General features: G+C 36.2%; 1 protein-coding gene across 1 annotated transcript in view; it reads right to left on the minus strand.

Annotated features, from left to right (window-relative positions):
• LOC148950453 (uncharacterized) overlaps positions 1-8,466 on the minus strand; it is a 94,161-nt gene extending 85,695 nt beyond the window's left edge. The window contains exons 1-2 of the mRNA XM_089091614.1: positions 8,377-8,466; positions 4,807-4,880 (exon numbers count right to left, since the gene is read on the minus strand). Coding sequence (XP_088947740.1) covers positions 4,807-4,830 — 24 coding nt within the window. The 5' untranslated portion in view covers positions 4,831-4,880; positions 8,377-8,466. The remainder of the gene's footprint in view (positions 1-4,806; positions 4,881-8,376) is intronic.
• Between the last annotated feature and the right edge of the window lie 3,465 nt (positions 8,467-11,931).

The raw sequence follows: 11,931 nt of genomic DNA on the forward strand, positions 1-11,931 counted from the left end.
AAGTTTGTTGCGTAAGTTAATTCGTAAGCTACGTATATTTATTACTAATAAAAACGTTCATAAATAACATGAAACAACTTTTGAGAAAGCCATTTAGACAAAAAAAAAGAAGTAAAATTAATATGCATATTCTGTTTTAATTATTCATGTACGGTGAGCCAAAATCAAAACCTGCATTAATTTAAAAATGTTCAAAAATGTAATAAAAAAAAGTTTTTTTTAACGGAAAGCAAGGAGCGACATTAAAAATTAAAACAAAGGAAAGCTATTCCGTCTAAGAAAGGGGCTATCCCCTCCTCAACACACCGGTCTGTACGCTAAAGTTTGACTCTTTCTCAGAACTTTACTTTTTAAAACAATAAATAAATTTAGCGTAAAGAGTGAGGCGTTGAGGAGGGGACAGCCCTTTCAAATACGGAATAATTTATGTTCTTTTTAAGTTTTAATGTTGCTCCTTACTTTCAGTTAAAAAAAATTTTCTTATTGAATGTCTTACAGAAGTAAAGAGCTAATTTGAAACTTAAAACGAACGAAAAGTTATAGCTTTACCGATTACTCAAGATATATCCACAAAATTAGCTCAAATAAACTGGATCGTGATATTTTCCGAAATCTATAGAAGTCTAAAAACTTGCGCTTTATTGAAAACGAAAAGCCGACCTCCCAAAAAAACAGAATGTTTTCTTAGGAGTAGAAAATTCCATTTCTAGCCTGAAAAACAAAAATTAATTTATAAGTCTCTCAATAGTCGTTCATCGGCCATGGTATCGTTAACATATATCGTTAACATTTTTAATTATGCGTTAGTTCTTAGAATTGAATAAACATTGGAAAAAATCATAAGTAAGCTTACTTGTGCTACTTTTACATATACATCTTGCGTAATCGACGAAGCAATGGTATTTGTTCGTTTTAAGTTTCAACTTCGCTCTTTACTTCCGTAAAAAAATGTTTTTTAAAATTAATTTTTGTTCTTTCTTTAATATACACACTAAACCTTAGAAATTTGATTAATATGGGCGATGAAACTAAAGAATTCAACGTGATTTTTAAGGACATTGCACATAGGTTTTGCTTTCGACATCTCTTAAATCTTCCAACAAAATAATGTTCATTTTTGTCCCGTAAATAAAGAGTCTGAGGGGTATGTCATTATCTCTATCTTTTAACATCTGCATATAAACAATTGGATTATTTTCATAAGAATAAAAATAAATATGTGATATTTCATTCATTAGGTAGTTTTTTTCAAAGGTGTGTTTTTTTCAGTTTTAGTTGACTAAGGTGGTAGGAGAAGGAGTATACATTAGGGAAGATTGTAAAAGCTCCAGTCAAGGATGTTCGACCATGGAGATTGTAATACTACCCTCCCTATGCTTCCCAGTCTTTCCACTCCAAAAATGGGACCAAAAAGTGGCGTATGGCACTTTGCAAAGGAGTTATGAAGACGAACTAAACCTGTTTCTTCCATCTTGTGTTAGTCTGTTAGCCTTAGTAGGAAAAAATTAAACCTATAAAACCATAGAATCCTAAGATTTATAGCGAGACATTGCTTTTTACGCACGGTGTGGGTTGCCATCCGGTGAAAAAAAATTAGATTTTAGTGTTTTCTGGTTGATTTAGTTATGTTCTTCAATAATCTTGTTATTTATGTGCTGATTTAGTGTTTAGTTGGTTTAGACAATAAAAAAATCACTAGAAATAGTGGCAAATCTCTAGGAGTGGCAACCCTGCTTATCGTTACTCATTTCGTCGATCTTGTCATCTGTATCTTTGATAGCCTACTTTATCTAAATTTACCCAACTTAAAAACACCTCTACTTACGGGCTTCAAACTCTGTCCAGCCACGATCAAGGCTTTCAACCTTCAGGGGTCTGTAATTTCCAATTCATAGTAGCACCTTACAATAAAAAAAAACTATTTCCTCGTGTTTCAAGATGGGAGGCTAAAAGCCTCATATTTAGTGTTTTGGACCATTAAAAGTATATTGGTTGTACTAGAATCTGCCTTTTTATGTATTTTGGCCCTAATCGGCAAATAATGAGGCTTTAAATAAAAGTTCAAATAGGGATAAAACCCTTTTAATAGACAGTGTTTCACAAATAGCGATAAAATTTCACAAAAAAAATACTAAATATTTCGGTCACATATGCAGTGACCGAAATATTTAGTATTTTTTGTGAAATTTTATCACTGTTTGTGAAACACTGTCTATTAAAAGGATTTTATCCCTATTTGAACTTTTTTATTTATCGTCCAGGAAAAGCAGTGTGGTCTCCGAAATTATCTATAAAATGAGGCTTTGTGAGACAAAATGTCAGAAATCGCCACTATGCTGAGATTTGTAAAGATGAGGGTCTCAAAACCTTGTGTTTAAGTTACAAACTGTGTTTAAGTAGCAAACCGACAGATTTGTCTGCTTTGAAAAGATTATTAGGCTTGAACTAGAAAATTCTTGCCCCACAGGTGGCATGTTGTTTCCATTTATTTCGTCAATTAATGTTAATGATGTGCTTGAACTAAATATTGGTATTGATTGCAAAATTCATGCTTATGCTGACTATTGCTGACGATGTTTGCGTGGTTATAACGGGTTCTAATCTTGCGAGTATTAAAAAACTGGCAACAAAATCTTTCCTAGTTTTACTGATTGGGCCACAAATAATGAACCCGTCCTCGATGTCAATGAAACCAAAGCTCGACCGAAACAATATCTTTAACAATATCTCACTTTAAATTTTATTTGCCAAGTAAGTATTTGTCATATTGGTTGCAGTTGCGGGCCAACTGTTTGCCTTTAAGATGGCGGAGTAAAGTAGTTGAGAGAGGTAAGGGGTTCCCGGCGTCTAGGTACACGTGTCCCATTTGTAATATTGAAGAGGAAAATCTGGACCGTTTTCTGTGCCGGTGCCAGGGGCTTACTGATTTGAGGGAGGGTATTTTGGGGAAAAGTAATTTTTCACTTCGGGGCATGTTGCCTCAGACGGTACCTAGCCTCATGTGTAGATTATGTAGATTTGTTGATCGGGCACTAAAGGTAAGAAAGGAACTATTGTGAAGAAGATTTGTTATGGTTTGGAATAAAAATGCTGAAGGGAGTTTTACTTTTGTTTTCCGGCTATATTTGATGTATAGTGTATATGGCCCTGTATAAAGGCTTTTGAATACACGATTATTATTATTATTATTAATTATTATGTGTGTGACATTGTGTGTAATTGTGTGAGTTAGTTTTATAGTATTGTGTGTGCTTTTGTGTTACAATTGTTATGTTATTTTATTTTTATTTGCTATGGGCTATGTTTAGTTATTGTTATATATGTTATTATCATGTGTTTTTACTTTATATGCAACTGTGTTTGTTTTTGCCATGGCCCAAAGAGGTTTTTGTTTTGCAATAAATATCTATCTATCTATCTATCTATCATTGACACCAAGCATAATTTTTCTCCAATTAGCCTATTGGCAACATGATCAGGGGGGATCCAGGATTTTTTTAGGGGGGGGGGGCGCTAAATAGGTTGATCCGATAAACTTGTGTTAGGAGCAAGTTTAATTAACGCGAACTTGAGGTAATTAACTAAATTACACTACTTTATACTACGCTAGGGGGAGAGGCGCCCCCCTCGCCCCCTGGATCCACCACTGAACATGATTAAATTTCAAGATAACATCAAATACCTGAGAGTTATTTTAGATAATTTTGGGAAACTCCTTTGCTCTCCTCATATTACTCACAGAGTGAATTCTGCGAAGTAATATTCTACTTGTGTAGAATTGTGAGATTGACTTGAAGTCTCAAACTGTTTTCCCCCTTTTTTCAAAATGTGGCAAATTTTCTCAGGTTTGTTGGTTACTTCGGTTACTAATCAAGTCGTGTCGCCCTTACTTACAGTTCATTACCACGAACTGTTTGATTAGTAGTATAAGAAAACTTGGACAATTGTGGTGGCTTTGACTAGCTTTTCCTCGAATTAAAGCTATCGGCAAGTCAGAGGCTGAAAATGAAAACGCAATATGGGTTAGGCTACGTTCCTTGAAACCAGGATTTATGTCACGCCGTCCTAAACCGAGCACACTGAATGTATCAGTTCAATCTGACCTGCAGTATCTTATCAATTTCTGTTATATTTTTAGAGGTTAGCAGTATTCCCATAAAAGGAAGGGTAGTCCTATGCATTCTTTTCCTACTTGGATCAACTGTTGGGTTGGAAAACAGGCAATTTATTTCCAGGAAAGTAGTCTTTCCGTTTAGGGGACAGCACCAAGAAAAAAAACATAGGCGAATCATTTATAAATAAATAAAAAAGCTATGCAAAAATATGTGGATTCTAGATGCCACGGGGATTACCCGCTTCCCAGCCTGTACATTGTACTAGAAACGGAAGCTTTGGTCTCCAACATTATATTCTTTGTATCCTACAGGCCTGTAAAAACTTTCGTTGTACAATATTTACGACTAATAATTAATAAATCCGTACTTGAATTCTCCTAAACTTATCAGATTTGAGTTCTTTTCTTTCATGTCAAACGGCTATGTAGCCGTTTGAATTGTATTGAATTACCGCTGGCTATGTAGAGTGGTCAGGGTTGATGAATTCTTTAAGATTAGAAATAAATATATTAAGGTAAAAAAAAAACTACGAGGAATTTACAAACACAAATTCGATACAACCATAAGCTAATGGGTGAAAATCCGGTGAGAAACCCCGAGTTCATCCATATATATAAATAAGAAATAAAATTTTAAGATGTAAGAAACCCTCGTTTTCAAGTAAGGGCTAAAATAAATAATTGTGTGTTACCTGAATCAAGGCTAGTCGTGACATAATTGCTATCGCAGAAAAGACAGAAATGAGAAATGAATGAGAAGGCACTCCTAGAAAGGAAAAACATAATGAATTCTTAGGAACGATTTCTAACTATGTAAGTATATTTTCACTTTCACCGGATCTTTCTAGGGGAACTTACTACGGCTTTAAAGACTTTGAACTAGCCTAATGGATATGTTAACGTGAATGTTTGATATTCGTGAATGCCGACATTCACCGGTGAATGTCCGAAATACCTTTTTTTCTCCTTGTGTTTTTCAGCGTTGCCAGTCAACTTTTTCAAATTAATGCAAGGTTTGATAATGACAGGTTATGTTAGCTTAGGTTTTTAACCCATTTTTGATATTCATGACCAAATTTAACCAAATCTAACCTAACCTAAACTAACATAATCTACCTAACCTAGCTTTATCTTTTACCATCATAGCTTGCAGAAGACTGAAAAAGCTGGCTCGCAAAGCTAATTGAAGCCAAGCAGAGAACAGGAAATTTCGGAAATTCACCTGTGAATGATGACATTAACCAGAAACCGGGCATTCACGGTAACAGATATACAAAATAAATACCTGAATGACTATTCCTTGTCTTAAGTATCCCCTTCGTAGTTTTGTAAGAAAAAAAAAAGGTTATCCAATCATAGTAACAGGGCTGAAACTTGTATGTTCCCAATTAATTTGGGAACAATTCTTGATAAGTTAAAAAAGGAATAACTGGTTAATTTTATGAAAAATATTTGAAATTGCGGCAAAAAACATGGGATTTTGGAGAATCTGGCCCAGAAGATCCCACTTCCCTTACATTTGTGACTCCTGCAAAGGCTTAGGGATTAAAAGGCAGCATACGTGAATGCGCTGTTGATCAGCTATTAATTCTGATCATGTGGTCCTTACATATGGACTTCAGGTTGACGTAAAATGGTTCCTTCTACCCATTCCTAGCAATTAGCTTAGTCGAGATACCTGAGAAATTTGACGCTAACAAAAGAAGATAAACTTTGCCAATTAAGCAACTTACGTAATAATTACTATTTACGCAACTCTTAAACATTAGCATTCGATCCGTGAAACCGAATTCTACAGCCTATCACGGAAAAAAACTGAATAGCCCGGCCGGAGCTGTTGAAACTATTTTGAAAGTGCAGAATGATATTAGTTCTCGGTATTTTATTACGAAGCTAGGAGTCTAGCCTGTCGGGCGGGAAGGCCGTAAAAAAGAAAAGTAACCATGGTGTAGGCCTATGCTTTTTACAAGACCCAGAAAAAAGATGTCTCATCCCTTACCTTAAGATAAATTTCTTAAGTTCCGTGAATTTCTAAATTTCGCCACCATTTTAATGAAACCTATTGACTGCATAAAAGCAATATTTTCTTAATTTTAGTTACCCGTTGTATAAGATCACACGATTATTTTCAGAGCTGAAGAGTAATGATTGGCTGGGAGTTAATGACACCACTGATTATATAAAAGAAACATCAGAATCATGGGGACACATGGACCCCACCGTAGGGAAATTTCGATCAACAATTATGCTCAAGGATTTCCTTAAACACTTCATAGGTGAATGACGAATGTTCGGCAAAACCGAAAATAGCTCCAAGGAATTAAACTGTCAATGTCGGTAATATCAGTAAACTTCTGTTGGAAATCCGGGCGTTACCAATAATTAGGTAACCTATGAATATCAGGCCCCTTTCTACATAGTCTAAAAGCAAACTAGATTGTCTTTCCTCCGTTCTTGAAAAATATACAGCTGTTCTGGTTTTTCAGATTAGCTGTTCTGTTCTATTCCCCTCATTTTGACAAGGAACAGGAACAGTGTCTATCTTGTTTCAGCCATTACACAATGTTTATTGAAGGGAAGTTTTTCATATTAGGCAAATGAAACTTTCAGGAATAGATCTGCTACTTGATCTTTTGTCATGAAAGGGTTCTTAAGATCCTAAATCCCTTCATGTCGTATGAAAATTGGTCTTAGCTTTAAGAAAAAAAGTACTATTTTATTGGTTGGCCCATCCAGAAGGAAACACTTTAAATGGCACTTCTTTGTTAGATAGTACACACTCTAGAATTTGTATCGCAAAGATCAAACAATAACCGGTTTTCAGGGTCTTTATACCAGACAATTAGCTTCGGCTCGGTCGAAAAAGTAATATGCAGAATAATTTTAGCCTGTCCTGGGAAGGTATTTTGAAGTACCTACCTCCACTCCTTCTCCCTCTAGAGGATGTAATAAAAGTGAAACCTTGCATAATAGATCTTCTGCTTTGCTAAATGAAGCACAACAAAATTGTCTCCAGCTTCACAACTTTGCTGAATTCCAATTTATAAGGTTTTAAAGATGTCCAAATACATTTCCTAAATTTTGAAAAAAAACAAACATTGATATGGCTTAAAATTCTACTCAAATAACACAAAACGCATTTTCAGAACTAAAGCCAGAGAAAAAGAAACTGATAACTCAAAATTAAGGTAAAATGTTGTTTTGTCAAATTTTCAATAGGTCATGTAGACAAATTTCAGGACCCTCTAGAGGGAGAAGGCATGGTGATATGGGTAAATATTTACCAAATCATATTATTGACTTACGAATAAAGTGAATATACCACTCGATGCCTTTTTTATGCTCTTTTCCAAATATAATACTCATTTTTGTCGGAAATGAATTTTACCCCCAACCATATATACCAATTCACCCCCCTAATGCGCAAATATATACCCTGAATTGGTATATATAGGGGTGGGGGTTTTAATTAATTTCCAACAAAAATGAGTATTATATTTGGAAAGAGCATAAAAAAAGGCATCGAGTGGTATATTTACTTTATTCGTAAGTCAATAATATGATTTGGTAAATGTTTACCGAGATATGTTCTTCAAAATACCTTCCCGGGACATACTTTAGCCTGTAGACCCATCCCTGAAAGTTTCATTTTCCTAACTTAACTCCTTTCCAAGATAGCCAAAAGTAGCTAAAGTATATTTTTACCCCTAAACGTTTTACTCACCTAACTCAACTAATTTACTAAATAGTGAAAAGCCTTTTATGTTAATCCACAAATAGCCCCTCTCTTCACAAATCAATTAATAAGAACGTGCGTGTCTTTGTTTCTCATGTCTGACATGCCTTATCACTTTGATTTTGACTGCAGGTTCATTCCTCAATTGTTGTTGTTTTTTTTTACCTTGCACTAACATTTTCCTTTAAGTTAAGGAAAAGTACTTGTCCTGGAGTGGGGGAGGGAACATGTGTGTATTTGAAAACACCTACTCAAATCCTTCATCGGTTTTTTTTTTTAAGTTAGCCAAAATATTTTATTCACCTACCCCGAAGATTTTCCAAGTTTTGGAAAATTCTTTGCTCTGAAGATGGAAGAGCTGTTGGTCTATTTTTACAAATTTCAGGCACACAGATCAACAACTTTCAAAGATAGCAAGAATTAGTCGCCTAAACTAGAGTTTTACCGTGTATTCTTAAAAAGGAATGCAAATTTAATTACCAAAGTAGATTATTCCACATGTAAGAGATAAAGAATTTATTTCTACCTTAAAATTCAACAATTCATATTCCAGTCACATACGAAAAGCACTCACTAAATATTATTAACCATTGAAAGATTAATAGACGACTGATTCCATGGTTACGTTGATTGCTTCTTTGGCTGGATTTCTCTGCTGCTGCTTCAAAGTTTCGCTAAACCTGCCCTCTCCGAGCAGCTTTTTAACCAGCTTCAAGCCTAATTTGGAAACAAAAGAAGAATATAATAGCACGAGCACTGACGATTGGAAAGGTAGGTTTGAATTCTTTTTGTTCATAGCTGGCTAAAATTAAGCTTAGCACGTGCCGACAAAAGCTGCTTCAATAATTGTTTCGGGGGGATGGGGGGCAAAGGTGATAACTTATGAGGGGTCCAATTGAGGAGACTTTTACTTCCGTCATCTGGTATACATCTTGGAACGCCAGGTATGCCGCACAGTTTCTGCCACGCTTGGTACGTGCCACCTGGTATGTATGATCTCTGAAAGTGAGTGTCCTCTCGGGTCCAAGGCTGCGCGAATTGGTTTTGTTTCTATTTTCTAGAATTTTATAACATTATTAATCAGATGAAGCACTGCAGTTGGCGGTATAACATAGAGATATGAACTTAAAATATCTTTTTCAGATTCTAAGGGTACGATTATGTAAAGTATTTGGAACGTAAATTCGAGAAGGCTTTTCCGGCGTCTCGTTTCTTAGAGATTTGGCCATGTATATGTCAACGAGAACAGTCCAGGGGGGCTTTTGGGACTAAAGCTAGTCGTGGGAAAGGGGTCCGGTCCCAGGTATGGTTGAACAACCAATTGCTGGAACTTCCGTTCCAGGAAAGTTACATTCTTGGCTCAGTTCTAAAGGCTGTCCATCTGTCGCCTCCGTCTTAGCTAGTTGTTCTTGTGCTACCTTATTTTCTCTGTGTGTATTCTCACGTTATTTAATAAAGACCTTATACCAACGTTTATCGTCTATCTTTGGGATTTACGTAAACCATTACATCTGCCAATATAAAAAGGTATACAAATGGAAAGAATTAAAAAGTGGTTTACAGAGTGGTGACAGCAGAACTTTACAGAGTGGTGGCAAGCGGTTAAGACTAGTGGAGCATATACCACTAGGGGAAAACCTCCAAGTGATATTTGAGTGACCGTTGTAAGTATTTAGGACATCTTACGCTACATACTGGCAACATATTGAAGAGCTATGTCGCCCGCTACCAAAATTGCTTGTGATATTGAGCGGCAAATACTACAAAAGACTGATAAAAAGGCATCGAAATGTTACGAGGTATTGAACTTTTTTCTATTCAAAGCGCCTTCTTGAGAAACACTTTCTTTTAAATGAACATTTTGAAATAGGCTGTTACACAATGCCCAATATGAATTTCCTCGTGATAGCTTTTACATACTAATTCCAATTTCTACAACTGAAAGTCTCCGGTTGATTTCTACTTTCACATAGCCATTTTACGTTTGGTGTTTTTTTTACCTGATTTTATACAGTCAACGTGTGATCTACATTTGACAGTTTCCAAACAAAATTTAACATTGTGAATTCGATAATCGAAAATTAATTCTCAATTGTGACTCCATTTGACGCTAGTGATTTAATTGAGACCAACTGCAATTGGATGTAAGACAGACGACCTTTCGTAAGTGATTTAACGCGGTTAACCAGCCCAGTAAATTTTATTAGACCCTTGTTGTTAGAAGTGAAGTTAATTGCCCAAAATCTAGCGTCCGTAATTAAAGAATTGTGTTTAAAACCAACATTTAAATTTTTAGAGTAATTGCTTTTTCAAATTTTGATCTCAAAATGTCAGTTTTTATTCCTATACTTGATCCTGTGGAAATTGGATATAACAAAAAGGTTGCTTTTAATTTTGTTAAACAGTGTAGGATAAATGGGATATTTCTACCTCTTTCATTTGATTCAAATGATCCCGCTTTTGAACAAAATGAACCTTAGGATTACCCTCAAAACATCAAGACATGGGTCCCAACAAACCCTTCAACTCCTCTCAGTACCACACCAGTTAATCCTCCAATAGAACAGCCTCAACAGTCCCAAGTAATAGGATCGCTAATTGACCCTTTTTTTTAGTAATAATGCCACTCACAAAGTCAGAAAGTGGAAAAATAATTAAGTTTGTTACAAAATTTGTTACAAAGTTACAAAAATTGAGTTTGTTGCAAAGTTACAAAAAATTCAGTTGTTGTTAAATTGGTCTGATTCAAAAGCTTTGCGTCATTTTTGGCCCATGGTTTGTTTTGCTCCTTTTTTGGGAATCTGGATCCCACGATTATAAATTTGTCAAGTTTAAAAGGTGAATTACTTGTAGTATATACCCCAGGCAAAATAGTAGGCAAAATTGTTGCAGAGTTTGTAGGCGTGGCTCAATTTAAGGATGAAAGGGTATATCTATTCTATAGAAGGATGCAAAAATTAGGAAGGTCATGTAGGGTGTCCTTAGAAGCCAGGGTTGATGATGTAGTCCTTGGAAGATTTGTTCTTAATTTATTCAAGGAGTGGATCAGACCGTCCTACAAACGGTATTTGTTGGAGACTAGTGCAGTTTTTTTTTTGTTTAGGTGATGCGTATAAGGTTGCAATACAATATGAACAGATAGTGGGGACAGGAGACACGTCTTCTTTTTCCGATGAATTTCTTTCTGCGCTGACGAGGGTGAAATTTGGACTCAATGATAATGAGAAGGCACTGCGAGATGGTACTGAGGCCTCTCAGGTCAGTTTGTCTACCCATGTAGATGGGGCTGGGTTTAAGGTCCCGTGGGATGGTACTGATGCCTCACGGGATGTTTTTTGTTGGTTGAACTCCTAGATGGTCCTGATGCCTCGCAGGGCAGGTTGGATACCCAGGAAAAGGGCGCTGGTTTTGACGTCCAGTGGGATGGTACTGATGCCTCACGGGATGGTTTTTTTGTTGCACTGCGAGATGGTACTGATTCCTCGCAGGGCGGTTTGGCTGCCCAGGAAAAGGGAGCTGGGTTTGAGGTCCCGTGGGATGGTACTGATGCCTCACGGGATGTTTTTTGTTGTTGCACTGCGAGATGGTACTGATGCCTCGCAGGGCGGTTTGGCTACACAGGAAAAGGGGGCTGGTTTGGAGGTCCAGTGGGATGAGGTTGATGCCTCACGGGATGGTTTTAATGCGTAGCGCTAATAGTTATGTAAAGATATCAACAGTAGTACTGCCATTTGTCTAACCATACGTTAGTAGAGCAAAACCAAATAGGTCAAAACCGAGGCGTTCCGTAGCAATAAAACCCCGAGGATTTTATTGGGAATAATATATTAACGTCATTGCTGCATGGTATGATTTTTAGAGTTTGCAATTTCATTTATTTGTCGCTGGTATTTTCAGGATTAATTAGCCTTTCCCGGTCATTCCTTTTGCCCTAATTCAAAGTTTATACATAATCCCAACTTTCCTTGTCCTCATCAAATTCAGGGGTATGGGGAACAAGTCTATTTTAAAGTATACAAAGAAAAATTAAGTGTTAAAATATCCAGTTTCCGACTACTGTTATTGGTGTGGTTCGTTTATA

This window comes from Artemia sp. Qi Xiang Cuo, chromosome 7 (genome assembly GCF_049724085.1).
Source record: "Artemia sp. Qi Xiang Cuo chromosome 7, ASM4972408v1, whole genome shotgun sequence".
In the NCBI taxonomy this organism is placed as follows: domain Eukaryota; kingdom Metazoa; phylum Arthropoda; class Branchiopoda; order Anostraca; family Artemiidae; genus Artemia; species Artemia sp. Qi Xiang Cuo.